General features: G+C 42.7%; 1 protein-coding gene across 6 annotated transcripts in view; it reads left to right on the top strand.

The window, feature by feature from the left end:
- The first annotated feature begins 1,023 nt into the window (after positions 1-1,023).
- ATRX (ATRX chromatin remodeler) overlaps positions 1,024-22,219 on the top strand; it is a 139,870-nt gene continuing 118,674 nt past the window's right edge. For 2 of the 6 annotated variants that reach the window (XM_048865447.2, XM_075132489.1), the window contains exons 1-3: positions 1,045-1,183; positions 10,786-10,928; positions 17,758-17,870. In XM_048865447.2, the coding sequence (XP_048721404.2) occupies positions 10,879-10,928; positions 17,758-17,870 (163 nt within the window). In that variant the 5' untranslated portion in view covers positions 1,045-1,183; positions 10,786-10,878. Of the gene's footprint in view, positions 1,184-9,486; positions 9,584-10,785; positions 10,929-17,757; positions 17,871-20,678; positions 20,749-22,219 lie in introns of those variants that run through there. The other 4 variants (XM_048865446.2, XM_048865450.2, XM_048865448.2 and 1 more) reach the window with 4 other exon arrangements.

The raw sequence follows: 22,219 nt of genomic DNA, 5'->3' as shown, positions 1-22,219 counted from the left end.
ATGATTTTGCTCTTTGTCACTGATTTCTCAATTGACAGGAAAGATGCCCATAGTTAACACTGAGGCCAGATAATTGACATCTGCAGTAAGTGAGTAGGTGAGTAAAGTGGCATTTGGATTTCCCTTGCAGATGCCATATTTCTATAGTCCATTAATTCAAACTGATTTAATTCAGGAATTCTTGGGAACTTAACTTGTGGCATGTTAATGAGTCCCCAAAAATATTTTGTGTTCCCAAGAAATTATTAATATTACAATTATGCCTAGAGACTTTAACTGTGCTGAAGATCCACTGGGCTAGGTCCTATACAAAGAGTAAGAGATAGTCAGTGACCTGAATAGATGACAATCTAAGGTCCTGATTCTCTATGTGTCTACTCATTTAAATTTACTATTGTGAGTAGTTGCATTGATTGTAGAATAGTAAAGTTAATCATGTACGTAAGTGGTCATATCAGGGCCTAATTTATGCAAAATGTGTGAGGAAAGGGACATAACATACCAGCAGAGTGATGTAATGACTTGAAGTGTCAATCCATTTTTTTATTTTGAGTTTTAATTTTTAAATCTGCAACTGCTGCAGTGCACAGGCGTTATCTATATTGATGTTTGACACATTAGTACACTGATGTGCTTTTTGACAGGACGTTCTCTCCTTCGGTCATGAGTGACAGTATGTTTAAGTATGATGATGATCCTGTACAAAAAATAGCTAGAGACAGAGACACTATTGCCTTGCTAAGTGCCTGTGGCGGCAGCTGCCACTAGCTCTTTGCTTGGGCGAATGACCAATGTAGGCGCGGAGAAGACAAAGCGAACAAGCTTTCTTCTCCCTTTCATGGGTAACGTCATACCATTCCATGTCTGACGTCAAGCCCTCGAGGATGACGTAACCATTCATACAGCCAATCACAGCTAGAAAGATGGCGTAAACGACCTTAGCAACAGGCCCAGTCCGAGCGGGCCAATTAGAAAATCGATGGGGGTGGCAGGCAGCCAATGGGAGACGGCGAGGGAGGAAGGCGGCAGGAGGCCGGTCGTCTCCCTCATCTTCCGTCCGACAAGATGGCGGTGGTGCTGGCGATGGCGGCACTAACGGCTTTGTGTCCCTTCAGCGCCTGAGCTCGGTTCCGGCCTGGCCGGGGGTACCGAGCAGCGGCGACATGACCGCGGAGCCCATGAGGTACGGACCGAAACACTCTCCCGCTAGGGTCTGACGAGCCTCCGCTGCGGAGGGGCGGCTGGGGATACTGTAATCACTTTCTTCCCACCCAGGGAGTAGAGGCGGCAGCGCCGCTCCCCGCTGCGGCCCGGTACCGCAGGAGGATGGAGGGGAGGCTGGGGAAGGCATCGGCAGAGAAGGCCGCGGGGCAGAGTAAGGGATCGCGGGCGAGAGGCCGGGCAGGGGGAGGGGACCGGCGGGACGGAGGTTAAGTGCGGTCTGGCTGCTGTCTGTGCGCGCGGGGCTTAACCCGGCCGGGCTGAGGGAGAGTGGCCAGTGGGCGCTTATATTCCCCTCGCCGGTGTGCTCGGGGGTAGTGTTGCGCCCCCGGTTCGGCCGGGGCAGGCGCACGGCCTGTTTCCTCGGCCAGTCCCGCCGCGGGGCGGAGGGGGCCCCGCTCCGAAGCCCGCTTTCTTAAGGTTGGGGGCGTTGATGCTTCGTTTCCATTCTGCCTTGCCTGGAGAGAGCCGGAGCGGGACCTGGCTTGGCGGACCAGGTTGAGGGGCGGTGCCCTCTCCTGACCCCCAGCCCTGGATGGAGTTTTTGCGTCAGCGAATGTCTTGGTACCATAGCGGTGCTGCCGCCTCTCCCCTCCTCCTCCTCCTCCTCCAACGTGTTTATCCACAGTGAAAGTTCCTTCTCCCCTATTGGCCCTCCACAGTAAAGGATCTATTTTTACATCACAATCAGTGTCTGCGACAGCAGGAAAGCTGATCTTCATACAAGGTGTTCACCCTAAGCATCTTAGTCTATAGGCAGACTTTTCTCTAGCTTGCAGACTGGAAACGTTCTCTCCTCCCTCCCAGCAGGGGCGGCTTCTTGCAGTTCTTTGCTTTCTAGGACCTACTCTTGTCTGCTGTGTTAAATTCATTTCTTTGCTGCATACAGTAAATTATGCTATGCCAGGCCACAAATCAGCTTCAGTGCTGACGAACAGGTGCTATGTTTTACCATTAATACATAATTAGTTTTGTGTGCCTTCCAACATACAGACATTTCAGGGGAAGGTGACCAAGGAGCATGGTCCATCAACTGCACAGCACTCTGAATGCTTAAGATGTGATATGAATAATAAACGATTGTCAGTTAACCTTCATGGACATTGTCTAGCCTTGTTCACAAAATCAAAACAAAAATTGAAGGAAAAGTAGCATCACATGAACTTGTATTATGATCCTCAGTAAAGATTCTTAAGCAATCATAGTTGTTTACATGGATTTTTTTCCTTTGTGGCTCTAAACTCTTTATGGCATCTTTGCAGTTGGTAGCACATTAACAGTACAGCATCCTTTTAGTGAAGTTTGGGTTTGATTACATTTCTATTTGTTTGTATTATTTTTCAGTCAAAACAAAAGAGGGGGCTGATTTTTTCCTTTTGCTTTCCCTTGTTTGTGTAGTTGTTTGTAATTTACCATAAACTCCCAGTAGGGTTTCTGCCAATACTGATAGGAATGGTAATTTTTTCCCCTTATATGTTCCCGGCCCTGAAAGCCTTTTAATTTCTTAGTTAGCTGTGCCTAAAGGCCTCTAGCAGTGTAAACAAAAATATTAATAAAGTTAACATAAAACAGGCTGATCAAATCCGGGAGGAGAAACTACAAAAACAAGCTGTCCCTAACATAAAATAGGGTGACCTTAAACAGATAAACCATCACAGGGTCTGTTGTATATACATTTTTTATTTTAATTTAATTGATTATTTTACAGAAGAAGCGATCTCTTCAGACCTCCCACTCCTCCCCTCAGACACCCTCCATGACCCTTTGGGTCATGATCTCCAAAGTATGGGAAACACTGGGTTGAAAAGTTCAGTGTGAGAATATAAAACAGAAGCAGTGTAGTCACTAGAACAAATTACCTCTTAAAGCAGGGGTTCTCAACTTTTTTGTTTCTGAGGCCCCCTCAACATGCTGTAAAAACTCCACGGCCCACCTGTGCCACAACAACTGTTTTTCTGCATATAAAAGCCAGGGCCAGCATTAGGGGGCAAACAGGGCAGTTGCTTGGGGCCCCCATGAAACTACGCTGCTCAGGCTTCTGCTTCAACCCCCAGTGACGGGGTTCAGGGCTCTGGGCTTCAGACCCATGCGGTGGGGCTTCAGCTTTGCGCCCTGGGCCCCAGTGAGTCTAATGCTGGCCCTGCTTGGCGGACCCCCAGAAGCTTGCTTGCGGCCTCCTAGGGGGTCCCGGATGACTGGTTGAGAATCACTGTCTTAAAGGGTTACCTTCATGAGTAATGGTAACACACTGGTTTGGGCGGGGGGGGGGGGGGGTGATTTGGTATGGGAGAGGGTCACAAACTTGAAGTTACTTTCCTAGAGGAAGAAATTAGGGAATTGTTCTGTGCTGGTAGTATGGCGTGAAAGATTGATAACTTTGGAATGTATGTAGAAATATTTACAAAAAGTTTGAGTACAAAATATCTACTACTGGCTTCTTTCAAATTACATTATTGCTGCATTACACAACATGTATCATGTCATGCTGCAACATCACTCATTCAGAGTGAACGGATGCAGGTTACCTTAAGAAAGAAAAATGAGATCAGGTTTCCCACCAAGATGTTAGGGCAAATCTGTCAACATATTCTCTGTACAAGACAAATATTGAATGTGTTAACTTAAAAGCTAAAGCAAAGTTGTTAGTTCTATTGAACTATGCATTATTCATCTATAGCATCATTAAGGCTGCATTGAAAAAGGCCCCTTTACTCAGCAGATGACAGGTGAATTTTCTACAAAGATGTTGTATGAAGTCTCTTCTAACTGCAGAAGAAACATTTTAAAATAACTCCCTTTCAAAGTTTTCTCTGTCTTCATATTTCTTTGAGTTCCGCATAGTCCACTCAAACTTCACATCTGTTCTGGTAATATCTTGGATGTAGGCCACTTCTGAATGTTTAACATTAAACTTCTAGTTAGTTATTCTCCTTATTTGTCATAACCTTAGTCCCTCCAAGATTAGCAACAGAACTGCTAAGTTACTTTCATTTTAAACACTGGCAACCTGGGTTCCAAAATCATGACCCCCCAAAAGTCTTATTTTCAATAAAATTTCATTTTTGTCTGTGTTTCCAATCAGTTCTATCCCTGACTTGCCAGCTGTGCTCTGTACCAGAAAAGATGAACCAGAAAAGCTTGCTGGACAGCAGTAGGCGCTGGGGTGGACTGTGGGGTGATATCTGTCGGTGAGCAGAGATGCAGGAGTCGGGGAGAGAGAATGGTCCTTGTGGGAGAGAATGGGGTTAAGCAGGGATGATTAAAGGAAGAGTCATCTGTGGCACAGTTTCTGTGCCAAGGCATTATTACATCAAGGGCTACCCTCATACTCCAGCTCTCCTCTCCACCTCTTCCCCTGGTTCAAGTCAGCTTAAGCCCAACTTTTTAATCATATTACCTGCTTACTTCCCATGGTGCCCTACAGCCTCATGCCTCATACACAGCCTTACTCACCTGTAGAACAAAGGCTGCAAGTTGTTCAAGATGAAATATATTTGGGCTATGGATTATGAAAAGCAGGTAGTTCAGGCTGAGAAGGGGAGTTAATAAGTGGATCAGAGCTGGGCATCGAATGACTTTACTTATTTTCTTTCTGTTTAGAACAGGCATCAAACATATGGGCAATGGGCCAGTTCCAGCCCAATTGATGTATTTATGTAGCCTACGTGATATTCAGATTGTGCAAAATACCAGCTTTCATTTAAAAAAAAAAATGTTTCTGGCCCTCCTAGTTTTGAAGAAAACCTTCTAAATGTGAAAAACAACAATAAAGAGATGTAGTGATGCCTTCCCGAATCTGCAAACAACCTAAAACAATGGTTCCAAACAGTGAACTCCCGTATCCCCTGTTAATCTCAGTGGAATGGTAACAAAAACATTTTAATGCGAACACTAGCTGTTGCACTGCTGATCATTTTAACAGATGGAAAGGGACGGGAGTGAAGCTCACAGGAGGGGTACAGAGAATAGAAGTTGCTGCAGGAAAGGAAAGACAGAGGAAAAAGTAGAGGAGATACAAAAAGACAAGGAAGCAGGAGAGAAACAGAGAAAGAAGGGTAAAAAAGGAAGAAAAACAAAGGATAGAAACAGTAGCAGCCCAAATAAGGAGAGGAGCATATTTTCACTGTAGACTACTGCAGAATAAGTGTGTGTTAACTCTCTGCTGAAAAAACAGTATGAAACCTGTATCTATCTGTGCCTGGATTTATCTTAGGAAAAACAGTATGTCTTTATTAAGCGTATTTTCTGTGAGGCAAAGTGCAGGTGCAAATGCACATAGTCCATGACAAAACATGTCACTGAATTGGAATATTGGATGTATCTGCAGTAAGGCCTTAGTGTGCTGCTGAGCCTCACCTGACCATATTTCATGTCATTGGACCTCAGTTCTGGCTGATGGGTGATACAGAAAGATGAACTGGTTTGTGAATAGGGCAGTAGCAAGTTCTAATGATGGCTCAGAAAGGGAAAAAGAATACAGAAATATAATGGCAAACACGATGTATTGTTTTACACTGATTTGAAACCATGGTATGTAGTGTGCTCTGAAGTTCTAGCTGTGGAGTATATGGTGCCTTCAAAGTTCTTGTAACATTTAGAGACAGACAGCTGACACTTAAAGATAAAAGGAAGGCTTTTTTTTTTTTTTTTTTCAGAGAAAGCTTGAAGCCTTGAAAAATCCTCAGGGCTTGATTACTCAGACTAGCAGTGTCAATACCAGTGCCCTTCAGGTGACTTATTTGGTGCGTCTGCAAACTGCAGATCACACAGTTTTATATGGTGTATATGATTGTTTCAGAATTTTGTTAGGGTTAGAAACACCTACCAGATAACATGGTTTCTCATGTTTGTCACATGGGTAATGATATATGAGACAAACTGCTTTTATAACTTTGGAAAAGTCTGTAGCTGGCAATTCAGCTTGATGAGTCAAAAGAAGTTGGAAGATGTCTTTCACGGGTACTTAAAGCCGCCCCCCCCCCCCCCCCCGCGCGCGCGAAAGACAAAAGCTTTGCTTACGTAAGTGGCAGTGTGAACATGGCTTTGTCTCCTGCTGACAAAGCTAACGCCGCTCGCGAGTCTGGAAGTATTTTGAGGGCAAAAGTGCCAACAAAGTACTGACAAAGAGCGTTTACACACGCTGACTTTTAATGACATGGCTGTGTCGACATAGCCTTGCTGCTAAAAGCTGCGTGGTGTAGACAAGCCCTAAGATACTGCCTGATCTGAAGGGTTGTTTGATATCTCTAGTGCTACACAGCTAATATTTGTGAGGTAAGTTTCTGATGGTTCTGTTGGAGAGTTGATCTTCTGTAAAGCACAACAGCAGAATGCTCTTCAAGACATTTCAAAACGTGTTTAGTCTTCCACATTTAGTAGGAGCTGTGTATGATAATCTGGATGCATAGTGCCAACGTGGTGACAGATAAGGGTAGTATACTAGTCCACTGATCCAGAACATCACACTAAATACATCCCTGCCTCACTGTTTCATAAACTGCTAAACTCTTGATGATAAGAAAATGTCTGTGTCATGTCATAGATTTATTCAGAACTTTTGCATTGCTCTGTAACTACCAACAGTGGTTTCAAACTGAAGAGTTGTGAGACTATTTTTTTCCTGTCTCACAGGTGGGAAAGAGATGTAGTGACAAGTAAAGTGTTAACTTAATTCTTTTAATTACAAGCAAAAGTGGAGATTTCCCATAATAATAAATCTCCCTGTAGTGAGGGGGCGTGGCCTCCCTCCCAGATGGACAGGGAAACTCCCTCACCCACCCCCTGGTGGGCAGAGCCAGGGCATCCACACCCATCCCCCTGGAAATAGAAGGGCGGGACAGGAACCAGAATATAATGGGTGGGTCTTCAAGCTCAGTTGGGCCAGAGCTGCAAGACATCTCCTCAAGCTCTAGCAGCAGGTGGCCTGACAGATACCACTACAGCACCAAAGCCTCAGAGGAGCTGTAGGGGCTGCTGTTAGCTGTCTACCCCGGGAAGACTGATGATGATCTTGAGACCCGAGTACTGCACAGTGGGAGTGTAGGAAGTAGCCCATGGGAACCAGGTGATAATCCGGTTGTACTGTGACCCGAAACTAGGTCAGTATGTTTCGGGCAGATCCCTGCTGACCAGTGACAGAACATTCCGCCCAGCCCTGGGCTGGGACCCGATGGAATTGTGTGGGCCTAGGTCCCGCTACCACTCCACCCCTGGGGTGGCAGCCTCCCCACCTCAGGCCAAGAGGCCTGCGTTGGTCTGCTGTCTGCCAGAGCTAGGACATCAGACTGTTTGCTGTCTGCCCAGTCAGAGGGCTGAACCCCTAACTGTTTGGTATTCCTCCCTGCCTAGGAGCAGGGTCCCTATAGTCCTTTGCCCTGACTGCATGGCATGGCTACTTAACTGTTTGGTGTTCCGTCCTGCCGGAGGCTCAAGCGGCCAGTGCTAATTCCTCCTGAACTTGACGCCTACAGCAAGGGGACGTAGCCTCCCTCCCAGATGGACGGGGAGGGATGAACCCAACCTCCTACACTCCCCTTGCTGACACTCTAATTAATTCATAGGGGTGGCATATTTAGCCTACCTTGTTAACATCTTTGATCACCTGAACCCACTGAACACTTATTTCAGGGCAGAATATGAATGATTCTGCCTGCACAAACAGGGTAGAAACATTCTTTAGAAAATTTGTTCTTCCCAAGTTCAAAGAAAACCTGGAGTCGTGACATTCTGTACCTTGGGTAGTGTCCTGTAACTCCCATATTCCTCATTTATATATGATTGTGATTTTGCATATAAAGCAGGCCTTGTGAGTATCGGGGGAAAGGTTATGGTCTGCTGAAAGTAATTTCTCTATCCATATACACCTCTACCCTGATATAACACAAATTCGGATATAACGTGGTAAAGCAGTGCTCCAGGGGGGTGGGGCTGCGCGCTCTGGTGTATCAAAGCAAGTCTGATATAACGCGGTTTCACCTATAACACAGTAAGATTTTTTTGGCTCCCGAGGACAGCGTTATATTGGGGTAGATGTGTACATATATCATTAATGCATATGAAGTTATGAGAATTGTGTTGTATGGTTGTCACTAAATCATGCTGTAAATTGGGGAATCAGTCAGATATTAGCTCCCCAGAGGCAACAGAAAGGAAAGTAGCCAACACCCAGGTGGGGTGTCAACCCATCACCAGCCATTGTCCAGCAAGGGAGCTACAATGCAATGACTTACCTGCACGAGGCCACACCAGGGGAATTGCTCAACCTTGCCTGGAGACTCAACAATGCCCACCCAGACATGCCTGGACTTGTGTTTTCCAAGCATGTGGACTAAGGGTATAAAACCGAACACAGGGGGCTCATGCTTGGCCTTTCTCCTTCACCCACCTGTACTGCAAGCAACAAGGACGTTCAGAAGACTGAAGACTCCAACTGAGGGGACTGCCCCAGATTTCAAGGGTGAAATCTCTGTACTATGAACTGTGGGGTGAGAAAAATTGCTTAATCTAGATGTTGCCCAGTCTAATAGGGTTGAGAGTTTAGACTGCATGCTTACATTTTCTTTTCTTTTGGTAACTAACTCTGACTTTTTGCCTATCACTTAAAATCTATCTCTTGTAGTCAATACATTTTCTTTACTGTTTATCTTTACCAGTGAGTTTGTATGAAATGTGTGGCAAATCTGCTCAGGTTTTGCAGAGGCTGGTGTAGATCCACTTTCCATTGATGAACCAATTAATAAATTTGCATTGCTCATCTTGAGCAGTGCAAGACAGTATATTTCTGAGGTACAGTGCTGGGAGCTGGGGGTTTGGCTCTGGTGCTTTTCTCTGTGTGATTCATAAGTTGGTCTGGGAGCATTCATGCAATCTAGCTGGCTGTGGGGCTCCACATGTGTTTGTGCTGAGTGATCACAGCGCCCGGAGGGGTTTGCTGTTGGTTACTAGCAAGGCATTATGAGAGACAGCCCAGGTTGAAGAGAGTTTAGGGGGCACAGCAGTCTTATAGTCCCAGGCTGCACCCCAGGGATCCCATCACAGTCATTTTTATCTTCTTTGAAGGAATTTAGGAGGCTATCAGACTATCAAGTACTCATAAATCACCTTTGAAGGGAACTTAAGACTTAATTATTAGACTGTTTTTCTACTGTCCCATAGTTGTGGAAAGAAGTTTACCCTTGGTGGTGTTGATGCTGACTGCAAAACATTGCAAAACAAACTGACAGATGACTCTTGGGCCAAAACCCACAACTAACTTTTCTCTAGCAGAAACTCCATAGACTTGTCTGTCTTCTGAAGGAATCGCCAGCCTTCCTTAGTTGCAGAAGCCATGGAAATTTTAATCTCACCTTCATCCCTTATTTCCGTAAGTCAGGTTTCTTTTCAGTGGCAATTTTTTTTATCACAACTGCCTGTCTATTGAAAGTGAAGTAGAATTGTATTGCCCCAATTCCATTTTGTCTGAAATATCATTCATCAGCAAAGCAGGTCCATTCATCAGATGGAATTGTGAATGTATTTAGTACAGCCTGCACCCAGTTTAACAGAAAAGAGGTGCTTCTCTACTTGAAAGAAGTGAAGAGAAAGTAGAAGTCTGGAAGAATGGCTGTAGCTGAGGGTATGTATGAAAGAATTGCACAATATCACCAAGGCAATTCAGATGGATAAAGGCACACTAAGTATAAGAACATAACTTCTACATCCAGAATTTGTTTCTAAGTCCATTTAGCTTCCCCCTTTCCTTTTAACAGGCTGAATATTGAGAAGAATTACAAGTCCTCAAATGTTGATTTTTGTACTCCGAAAGCAAACTTTAGTCATATATGTATTAGTGAAATGATAACTAAAACTCAGGAATGCGCAGCTGAGAGAAAGGGGTCATATATTTATTTTGTGGACTATGAATTGGTTGCCACCTTTGTGGAAACAGGCAGTGCTGGAGCACTGGATGAGGACAGGAGAACAAGATCAGTTCAGACATATACCTAAATGAATTTAACAGTAACAGTCTCCAGAAAGAATGTGATAGGATAAACTTAATCTTGTTTGGGGAACATCTTCAGAAACTCTGAATAGGAAGAAGTCTTCAAAATAGTATCTGAGTTGCCTTAGTTACCATTAATTTTTTTGTTTTTTGCTGAAACGCTAATTTTTGAAGCATTGATTGAAAAATGAAACTCTTCAGAGGTAGGAGTATGTGTGGTTTTAGGATGAAATTAAGCTCAGTGCAAATGTGTACTATATTAAAGACTTAAATAGATTGGGGCTAGGGAGGGGAGCATGGGAGGGAGGGAGGAATTGTGGTGGTCAGTTTATATTATCCAAGCTCAAGGTGAAGTGAAGAGACTTGAGTCTGGATAAGACTGTGAAATAAATATTATCTAGACCAAAGGTGCCGCTGCCTAAACAGTTTTTATTGCTTGTTTACTATCAGCAGTTGCACATTTAACAGAAACATAGGGCTACCAAGAAAACTGAGCAGGAATGAAAATTGTGCAAAACTCTGGAGTGAAAATAGAGCAAACCAAGACAACTGATATCTTAAGCACTGGTGTGTCCTTGTTGCAGGCATAAATGAAATACAGACCAACCTTTAGACTTTAATGTGAGGAAACACTAACCTGGGAACCTTTGCCGGACCTATTTGGCTGTCGCTAGTCCATGACAAAGATATTTGGCAACGTCATAGGGAGGCCTTCGTTCAAAATGAGGTAATGATGCAGCATCATAGAGAGTTTGTTGTAAACAGTTCAGAGGAAAAAACAGAAAATAATAAAAGCCATTTTTGTATTAAAGCAGTGAAGTATTTATCTGTTATTGAATGTAATCCTTGCTTCTGTATATCTAAAACTGTTTTACATGAAAATGACTATTGCCTGTCTGTTCCTGTTTGTGTTTTCATGCTAAACTTTTGCTTTGATTATGCTTTTGTTGGGGGAATCTAGCATTACCATATAGCAGTGTTTCTTAACCTTTTCGTGCCGGTGACCTCCTTTGGACATTTAAAAAACAAAAATGGTCTCCTCCTCCTCGCCCCCCCCCCCCCCACACACACTTTAAGCTTGGGGCTTCAGCTTCAACTTCTCACAGCTCAGGGCTTCAGCCCAGCATGGGGCTGAAACATGTAAATTAGCTTTGCAGGGTCTCCTGTGGCGTGGGGCCCCAGGCAATTGCCCTGATTCCTACCCCCTAACACCAGCCCTGCTTGTGACACCCCCCCCCCAAATCCCTCCACCAGCCCTTGTGGGGTCACAACCCCCAGGTTGAGAAACACTGCCATATGGTATTTTTACCTATCAAAGTTCTCTGTATGCTTAACATTCCTTTACTTGTTCTCCAGTACCTATTTTTTCTATTCTCAAGCTTGTCCTAAGAAGTCTTCCTAGTTATCAACTTCTCAGCTTGGTTATTTGAAAAGAAAAATATTTAGCCTTTTAGTGCAACAGTGCAGCCTTCAGGAAAACCCATGCTATTGTCAGATAGTTTGGATGCCATTTGAATAAAACTAAATTGTTTAATCTTCCTTGAACAGAGTACAGATTCTTTTAGTGAACTTTTGTCCACCTGTTCTCCATTTCCCTTTTTATGAGCAGTTAGTGTCTCTAGAGAGTCTTTTGTGATATTTGCTTTCCTTACTCAGTATACTCCGAGGGCATTTCTTGCATGTCCCCAAATGTCCTAAAGTTTGCTGGGTATCCTTTGATTAAACGCCTGTGATTATAAAGTCAATTCTTACCAAAATAAGATATTAATCAAGTAATGAGTTAATGAAATCTAAGAATAGCACCTCAGGATATAATACAGTAATATGGGACACGATGCCTGCGTTGTCTTTTTTAAAAAATGAGTACTTTGATAGTCTGCTATTTTTGAGGACATTCATAGTTTGAATTTTCAGGTTGCTACCACACTAAACTTACCGTATATACTCGATCATAAGCCGCTTGGTTTATAAGCTGACACCTCCCCCCCACCCCCCGATGGATAGGTAAAAATGGACAATTTTTATGACCCATTCATAAGCCAACCCTATAATTCAGGGGTCAGCAAACTTTGGCTCCTGGGCCATCAGGATAAGCTGCTGGCGGGCCGAGATGGTTTGTTTACCTCGAGTGTCCGCAGGCACGGATGTAAACCTAAGTAAACAAAGTGTCCCAGTGCGCTAGCTGCTTACCCTGATGGGCCGGGACAGCAACTGGTGGGGAAATTATTTTGTGGGGAGAAGCTGGGGGTAAGGGGACCCCCCACCACAAGCCCCCCACACTCTCCCCATCCCATCCTCTCCCACCTTATTTGGGGAGGGCCAGGGGCGGATGTCTCTGGCCTGGCTGGCCCAGCTCTGGCGGGCCAGACCGGGTGGCACAGCCTCAGCATGTTCCAGTGGGCTGGGCTGGGTGGCACGGCTGCAGCGTGTTCCGCTGGGTGGTGCGGCCACAGCCCGCTCTGGTGGGCGGGGCCAAGCAGCGGGGCCCAGGAGCTGCAGCTGCTTTGGAGGCTGTGGGGAGAGCAGCATGGCCAGAAGCCGAGAGATTCTGGCCCCGCCTCTTCCCTTCTGGTTCTGCTGGCTGTGCTGCCTCTCCTTGCTCCCTCTGTTGTGTGGAGGGGCTGTGTCCCACCTCTTCCTATCTATACCCGTTCATAAGCCGACCCCCTTCTCTGATGCTTCCTTTTTTTTTTTACTAAAAAAATTCAGCTTATGAACGAGTATATATGGTAATTTAAATTGTCCTAGTAACAGATGTAAGCAAGGACTGACTTGAAATTGCTTAATTAGCATAGACATTTGAAATCATTTACAAAAATGTTCAGTTTTAGCCCAATATTTTGAGCTACCACATAACTGCCGCCCCGGTTGAAAACTGTTAATGAGTTTTCAACATTAACTACCACAAAGGACATAACTTAAATTGTTTTATAAAAATATAGTAGTAAAAACATACTTTTAATGTTATAGGATGGTTTGATTTTTTTACAGTGTATTTTGGACTACTGTTTGTATACTGTATGATGTGTTAAGTACTTAGTATAAGGCAGATTTGTTCACTTCTGCTATGACTGCTTATCAGTAAATGAGTAAAATATATTTAATTGTATACATTGTCTACTTCAGCCCTTTCAATTTGTCTGTTCCATGTTTTTGAGTCATTTTTCATGCGTACAACTATCAGACCACAGCCTTGACACATTTTATAGGAGAGTACTAAGTAGTCTCTGGCCTTTTGATGGGGGACTTCTGAATTGGGGTAAGGCTCCAGACATCTTTTCTTCTGGGTGTAGTGTCTCTTCAGGGTTATCTATGTGAAAGTTCTGAAACAACTGTCTGAAAGTAATGGTCTCATAAAAAAAGATTCATAAAAACTAGAGAGAAAAATCAATAACTGTGTGCATAAAGTCCAGTTTGAAACTGAAAACCTTAACTAGGTAGCCTCACTATGGTTTTACTTACAATGAAATGAGAATACTTTCAATTTTTGTCTGCTATCCTTTAGATCAGGGAACATTTTGGAGACATAACCTCAGGGTCTTTTTCGCTTTCCCTCTCTCTCCTTTCACTCTGGCTATGGCTAGCTTATCATACCAGGTACACTTCAGAGTTATTTACATAAATGTTCTCTCTGATGGGGTCATCATTGCCTTTTATGAAATCACAATTGTATATTTTAAAGTCATGCATTCTAATGTCCACTGGTCTTGTTTAAATTTATTCGAGGGGTTTTATTTTATTTACTTTGCCTTTCTTTTTCATATATTTATTGGAAGGTGCGTTCCTGCCACAATAGATTTTTCAGCCCTCGTTTGCATCTCCTCTGTCCCCCTGTGTGCTTGTCTTAACCAAAAGTGTTAACTTTGAAATCAGTTAATTTTCAGCCCCTTAAAGAAATAGTTATATTTCTCTTAGTCATTCCATCTTATCAGAATCCCAACTGTAGATGAAATATGAATTCACAGATGCAAAATCCATCACATTATAATTGGCTTTACCACTTAACTGACATTTTTGGAAGTAAACATATTTAAATGTTGTAAGTACTTAATACTGGACAGACATTGGTCACTGTTGACATAGGTTATACGCAGTAGTGATTTTGAGGAGAAGAAAATCACTCTTGTTACCGGTTTCAGAGTAACAGCCGTGTTAGTCTGTCTTTGCAAAAAGAAAAGGAGTACTTGTGGCACCTTAGAGACTAACCAATTTATTTGAGCATGAGCTTTCGTGAGCTACTACAGCTCACTTCATGAAGTGAGCTGTAGCTCACGAAAGCTCATGCTCAAATAAATTGCTTAGTCTCTAAGGTGCCACAAGTACTCCTTTTCTTTTTACTCTTGTTACCAATCACTTTAGCCATCCAGCTCCCCAGAATTTTAATTGTGTGAAATTGCAGTGTTGTAGCCATGTTGGTTTCAGGATATGAAAGAGACAAGGTGGGTGAGGTAATATCTTTTATTGGACCAACTTTTGTTGGTGAAAGAGACAAGATTTTGAGCTACACAGTGCTCTTTTTCAGGTCATAGATACTACCTCATCCACCTTGTCTCTCTGTTATGTGAAATGGAAGTTATAGAGGATGGAAGAGTAAAGTAAATTAATACTCCTGTTTACAACAATTTACCTAACATCTGGCTGCAATTTAAAAAAAAATAAAAAATCTGCATAGATTTTACAATCAGTACAAGGGTTACTTAAATTGTGGCCACTGAGTTCTCGTTATGCTGCAAGATGCCATTTTACCTTTTAAAGTGGAAAGTGATAATGATTTAACATTTTATAGTTGCCTAAAAAGGTAGTGAAAATCTTGTGTACTTTAAGTAAATATTAAAAAAAGCTACAACTGACTAAAGAATCTGCAGACGTGAGCTAGTGCTCTGAAAAAGTAAACTAATGAAGAACACAAACATTGCTGTCAGAGATGTTCTTGAAAGATTTTTAATTTTACAGTGGTTCCTACACCATTGACTGTCAGGAACCATTAAAAATTCAATGTTATATATGTGGATAACTTTTATGGTTAGAATAACTAATTACTTTATGAGGTAGTCCATACCTGTATTTTGAAGATGCATGGGGAAAGTAATTCTAAATAATACAGTTTGGAAGGTAACAAATTAATAGTTTGTATTTTTAAAGCACTTCCATCTAAGGATCTCAAAATTTTTGGAGTATATCTAGATTAGGAAAATTTTTTTACTCATTTATCTTAGTCTAGATATACCTTAAATGTTTGTAAGGCACTTTAACTAGTTTTAAAACCCTAGTTTATTTTAACTTTCTCTGTGTACGCTAAGGTTTTAAAACGTTTTAATTGATATTAAAAAAAAAAAAAGTTTTATCCTATCCTAGATTACCCTTATAGAATTAAGACTTACAACACCGCTGTGAATGCAGGTCACTAGCAAATATACTGTAGGGAACAATGCTACATGGCAAAGGAATAGACTGTAGGACTTAATGGTTCTATTCTATCTCTGATTTTTTTCTTAAGAAATTTTTAAAAATTACCATTTAAAGTGTGCACTATCAGAAAATTTGATGTCTTGAAAATAGTTTTTAAAAAGCACAATTTGGATGTGCCTCTTTAATGGCAGTGTTGAAGGATTATCTTACACAGGGGTTAGTCTAGTTGATGATGTATGATTTTTCAGTTACTGTACAACAGCTGGAAAAAGACATATGAGCACAGGAAAGCTTTTGGACGTTGGTCTCCAACCTTTTTATGTGCAAGATCACTTTTTGAAATTAAGATCAACCCAGGATCTGCCCTGCCCCCTCCCTCCATTCCCTCTCTCCCTCCGTTGCTCACTCTCCCCCACCCTCACTCACTTTCACCAGGCTGGGGCAGGGCGTTGGGGTACGGGAGGGGATGTGGCGCTGGGTTGGAGTTGAGGGGTTTGGAGTGTGGGAGGGGGCTCAGGGCTGAGCCTGGGGCAGGGGGTTGGGGTGCAGGAGGGGGTGAGGGGTGCGGGCTCTGGGAGGGAGTTTGGGTGCAGGAGGGGGCTCCTGGCTAGGGTATTGGGTTGGGATGCAGGAGAGGATGAGGGGTGCAGGCTCAGGGCTGGGGCAGGAGGTTGGGGTGTGGGGTCTGGGAGGGAGTTTGCCCCAGCCAAGAGCCCCCTCCTGCACCCAGAATGTTGGGGTGCAGTATGGGGTGAGGGGTGTGGGCTCTGGGAGGGAGTTGGGGTGCGGGCTCAGGGCTGGGGCAGGGGGTTGGGATGAAGGAGGGTGTGCAAGGTGTAGGCTCTGGCCGGGAGGCGCTTACCACAGGCAGCTCCTGATCGGCGGACCAACAGAGCTAAGACAGGCTGCCTGCCTTCCCTGGCCTCATGCTGCTCCCAGAAGTGGCTGGCGTGTCTCTGCGGCCCAGGGGCCAGCAGGCTGTTCTGTGTCCTGCCTCTGTCCCCGCCCTCCAGCGCCAACTCTGCAGCTCCCATTGGCTGGGAGCTGCGGTCAATGGGGGCGGCGGGCGCGGGCAGCACACAGAGACCCGTGCCAGCCACTTCCAGGAGCGGCATGGGGCCCATTCAAGCAGGCAGCCTGCTGAGCCCTGCTGCACCGCCAGACAGCGATTGACTGGCAGAGGCTCCAGGATCGCAATTGACTGGTTGGTGACCACTGCTTTAGGAGGTGGGAGAAAAATATGTGGAGAGCCTGAGACAAGAAACCTTTTTAAAAAGTAGTGCTAATAAGGTAACTGGTGAATTAGAGCCTTGTCTTATTCTTAAGAAAAATTGTGTACATGGTAGAGAAATGACCAAAGGCTCCTGTTCTATAAAACTGGCTAATTGAAAATTCTGTTGGCAATAGTATCAGTAAACTAATTCAAATAAAAATATCAGACAGTCATCTGCTCCTACACAATTGTCTTTTGACAAGATACACATGTTGCTGGTTATCTTCTGAGACACTCAGTAAATAATTGGGATGGCTGGTTTGATGTAAGCTTTGTGTGGGTAAGTTAAAATAATGTCTGATTCCATGCGTCTTTACAATTTTTTTTCTTTAGGCCATGTAGAGAAACTGCTTGCAATTTCTGTTTGGGTTATGTATCCACAGACAGACCAATATAAGTGATTCACATTTTTAGCTATTATTTAATTACTCTCTTAGTTATGCACAATGTTTTTGCTATGTTCTTTCCTTTTAATTTCTTTGAATAGCAGTGCACTTTTCTTGGCTTCTGTAAATATTTCATTTTTTTAATTACATGAAATACGGCTTTTTAAAATGTGACATGCTTTATTGTAGACTTTATACTAATGTAGTCCTAAATGCTTATATTTCAGTGCCAAATCTGCACTTACAGATTTTTTTTCAAAATTACAGGGGGGTTATTTTTGCATATTTTGGTATCCTTTTTTGAGATAGATGTTTTGGTAAAAAAAAAAAAAAAAAAAAGCCTTGCTTTGGAAGATCTTCAGTTCCTTCATTGATATGTAGTACTTAAGAACAAGCAGCATTCATTTCAAGCTTGCACTATATATTAATTAATAAAGTAGCATGAGATAGTGAGACTAATTTCAAGTGACACTTCTGTGTTTTATCAGTGAAAGCAAGTTGAATACATTGGTGCAGAAGCTTCATGACTTTTTGGCTCACTCTTCTGAAGAATCTGAGGACGCAAACTCGCCTCCAAGACTATCTGTGAGCAAAAGTATAGGTAAAATATATATATATTTTCTCTTTTAAATGTACACTCTTATTCAACATCTTGGAATGTAGTGCAATAAAATGCATTTTGATGTACAGATATGCAATATTGTTCTTGCTGTTTCCTTCTTAAGTGGAGATATCTGGATAAATATACAGTAGATTCTTGGTATAAATTGCTTTTCATTTGTGAATATAAATGTTCTGTATGTTATAACACTTTTAAACCAACAAAGTATTCAGTATTCCGTTTCATGGAAGTTAAACTATCTGTGTGTCCTTGGGGTGGGGGATGTTTGTATCTCCTCTGGGATGCTTTTGGTTCAGATTTCTCATGGTTCCCTATATTAACAGTGTGTAATAGACACATCTTGATTTTCTGCTGAAGTTAAGATCTTTTGACCCTCACAATTGTGGAACAGAGTGTGAGGGAGTTGTTTTCATGTTAATTGTGGGAACAATTTGTGAATTAAGTCAGAAACCACTAAAACAAAAGCGCTTTTCTAAAGCAAATGATTAGGTTTCTTCTGGAAAATTATTGGTATCTCCAAAATATCTAATAGGTAAGTACTGGATTTAAAAAACAACAACTTCATTTTAACTACTGTCAATAATGAAGGCTTTTAAAATAAACACACAGCAGAAAATTATAATCTAATGTATAGTAGGAATCTGGATTTGTTATAGAACTTTTCAGACTCCAACTTTCCTGAAACGCTTTCCATAGCAATGAAGTGACTGTGTGAGGAAAGTTGGGATTGTATTAGCCGAGGAATGTATTTTGTTCTATTTTCTGACAGATCCATGGGATCGCTAAAAGGATGCTGTCAAAATAAATAGTTAACTTTTCACTAACAACTCATTACCTTATTAAAATTGACAGAAATTTAAAATCTAATTTTACTTGATTATCACCTGTGCTTTTTCTTATATTTCTCAGATCATATAGTGAAATAAGACTGGTCATTTTCACTTTGTATTTACTTCAGCTTTCTTATTCTCCTTATATAACAGGACGCAACTGTTTTGCATTTCTAATGTTTAGGAATATTTGAAATATTCTTTTTATACAAAAAAATAAGTGCTCTGTCAGATACACAGCATTGATTTCAATGGAGCTAAGACAATTTACATCAACTGAAGATCTTTATATTCATATTGGATTATGTAAAACTTCTGTTAAAGTCACAAACTTCTGCTATACTTGATAATATCCCTTTGATTTAACTGGATTTCTGCTTAAAATTTCATCTTAAGTATAGCATTTCTGACAATATTGTCCTCTTATTACTGCATTGTAGTGTCAACACTGACTGTACAATTCAATTCCTGTTTGGTGCTTCAGTGCTTTATTTCAGGGCACCTTTGCCAAAACCAAACTGTGACATGGATAAACAGATATCTGTCATTGTGAAGTTGCTTACTGTTTGCAGCACCTCTCTCCCAGTCCTGTGTAGTTACAAATGTGACTCTAGCTCTTGTCCGTGAAAGAGAATTACTGTGGAGCAGAGATACACCAATTGCTTAGTCCTTTTGACAAATTTCAAGGGTGTATGTGTGTGATATCACACACATATACATTATATATAATTACAAAAAACTACTGTCCCTTTGTGTGTATGAACTATAATAGTCTTTAATCATTTGATCGCATGCTATTTTTCCATAGGACCTCTGCCTCATGCAATGCCCTGCTCTGGGGATGAATTGTGTAATAAAAAAGATTGTCTTTAAAGACCCTCCTCATTTGTTGGAAGGTGTCGAGTGAATGAGACAGAGGATTGCAGAAAGAGAAAGGAGGGTCTCATGGTCTTCACTGTTGTCCTGGAGAACTGGATTTGGCCCTGCCTCTGCCACAGAGTTCCTGTGTGATGCTAAACAAGTCACTTAAACCAAACCTTTGAGGTGCTCGCTAATTGTGTGTTTAGCTCAGGGGTTCTCAGACTTTTGCACTGGCAACCCCTTTCACACCTCAAGCCTCTGAGTGTGACCCCCCGCCCCTTATACATTAAAAACACTTTTTTATATATTTAACACCATTATAAATGCTGGAGGCAAAGTGGGGTTTGGGGTGGAGGCTGACAGCTCGTGACCTCTTGAGGGGTCCTGACCCCCAGTTTGAGAACCCCTGGCCTAGCTTGATATCTTGAAGTCTGATTGGCAGAAGTGCTGACCACTCATAATTGAAATCAATGGGAGTTGTCCTTAGAACATATTCTGAAAGTATTCTGAAAAATCAGGTCCTAGGATTTTCAAGTTGGCTCCCCAAAATTAGTGAATGCTTTTGACCATATTCTCTGTGCGTCAGTTCCCCATCTGTAAAAGTGAGATAATACCTCCCCCTCATCTCGAGAGAAGTTTTGAGAAGACTAATTAATTTTTCTTTGAAGCACTCAGCTTACTATAGTGATGAGCACCATAAAAAAGCCATGTGGAAATAATTTTTTCTTCATAACAGGATTTGAACAGTCTACAAGAAATGAACAATGAGGAGAAAACAAAATATTGAATAGCTGCTCATTAATCACTGTTTATCCAGTGCACTGAATAAGACTGCAGTCCTGTAGAAAAATACTATGTGATCATATAATTTAACACTGTATCGCAATACATACACACAAGGGGGCTGAATGAAGCTTATTCGGGCAACCTTAATCTTGAAAGTTCCTAAGTTTTGTGTGCCTGATTATGCAACCTTAGTGGTCTTTTAACATAGTTTGTGTGTGTGTGTGTAACTTTCTCATTTTTTTTTTTTTTTTTTTTTTAAAGAAGAACTTCTGTTTTTTCAGTTTGCTGTCATGTGGCATCACAACACCACATGGGTGGAACCTTTAGATACACTACACAGACTTCTGCCACTTGAACTAGTGGAGTAACTGATAGCAATAGTAAGTTGTTATCCTCTGTGTGGATCAGTACTAGAGGGACATCAGACACACATTTAACCAGTGATTTTCACAGATATTTGCTGGCAGAGGAGGAATAGTGAGACTCGGGAATTTGGCATTCCAGGCTCTGGAGGGGAGTGTTTTCTAGTGGTTACAGCCACTTCGGCTCATTTCCTCCAGACTTGTCCCCCTTCTGCCTCATCCCTTCCAAGGTGTTCCAGTCATGTCCCGTCCCGTCCCCTCCCCCCCAGCTCCTTGCACCAGTCCTAGTATCCTTATCTTCCCAGTCCCAGACTCTACTCAAGCTTCTCGTTTCAGTCTTTTTGCCCAGCAAGTTCTTATTTCCCCCTCCAAGCTTGCTGTCATAGTTCGGATCTCTGACTTCATCATTCTCTCATCCCGTCTTCACACCTAGTCATGGTCTCTTCCCAGCCAGTTCTGATTTCACTCCCTTTTGAGCTCCTTGCCCACAATCTGTCCTCCCTACCCCTCCTGCTCCTCACTGCATTCTCCTTGTCCAGCAAGTCTTAGTCTACCCCTTCCCCACCGTGACTCCTAGTCTTCTTGCCCAGCAAGTCTGCCCCCCCCCCGCAGCTTCCTGCTCCAGTCTCTTCACCTCCAACTGCATAACTGTTGTCTCAGTCTCACCAGACTGTGTGCGCCAATATACTCTCCTTCCTGACCAGTCTGGCTTCTGTCTCCTGTGTATTTGAATCGGACAGCTTCCTCCTTCATACTGCACTGTGTGGATGTGTTACAAGGGAGTAGAGGTGTCATTGAGAGCATAGGAAAGACAGGCTCCCTGCTCTCAATTCCCCATCTTGGTGTTCTCTCAGCTCTGTACCCCTAGACTGGAGAGAACATGCTCAGTTGCTGTGTGGTGACGGCATGTTCAGTCTGGTCAGCACTGTGATACGAGGGGGTACAACCTGCTTAGTCAGTTTGTGGGTATGGTGACAGTCTGGTCACACGTAGGCGCAGTGAGATTTGAGCATGCCCAGTGAAGATGGAATCTTCCGAAATTTTAGCTGTTAAAATCAAAGTATTCTCTACTGAGCATGTGCAAACTGAAATTGTTACAACTTAACCAAAGTTAGGCGAATTTTAATGAGGATGCCAAGAGGCACATCCTTGGCACATCACCCCTCAGCCAAATTTCAAGTAATTAGTTGTCACAATTTTGGCATGAGTGTACCTTATACCCTTCCCTTGGTCCCTTAAGGGCACCTGCTTAAGGTTTTCAGTACTCAGCCATCACCTCTCTTAAGGGGAGACATGCATCTCTCTCTTCCTCTTGATGGGGATTTTAAGGCTTCCCTTCCCAACTCCCTGCACTTTGATGGCAGCTCCCTGCACTTTGATGCACTCCCTAGCAAGCCAGTCTACTTAAAGGCCAGTCTATCTGTGCTTTGCTTTCTCCCCAAAGGCTATGAACAGCATATAACCATCAGCTACAAGTTACCATACTGCT

This window comes from Caretta caretta, chromosome 9, assembly GCF_965140235.1.
Source record: "Caretta caretta isolate rCarCar2 chromosome 9, rCarCar1.hap1, whole genome shotgun sequence".
In the NCBI taxonomy this organism is placed as follows: domain Eukaryota; kingdom Metazoa; phylum Chordata; order Testudines; family Cheloniidae; genus Caretta; species Caretta caretta.
The sequence above is the reverse complement of the archived record's forward strand: the minus strand, read 5'-3'. Positions and strand labels throughout refer to the sequence as shown.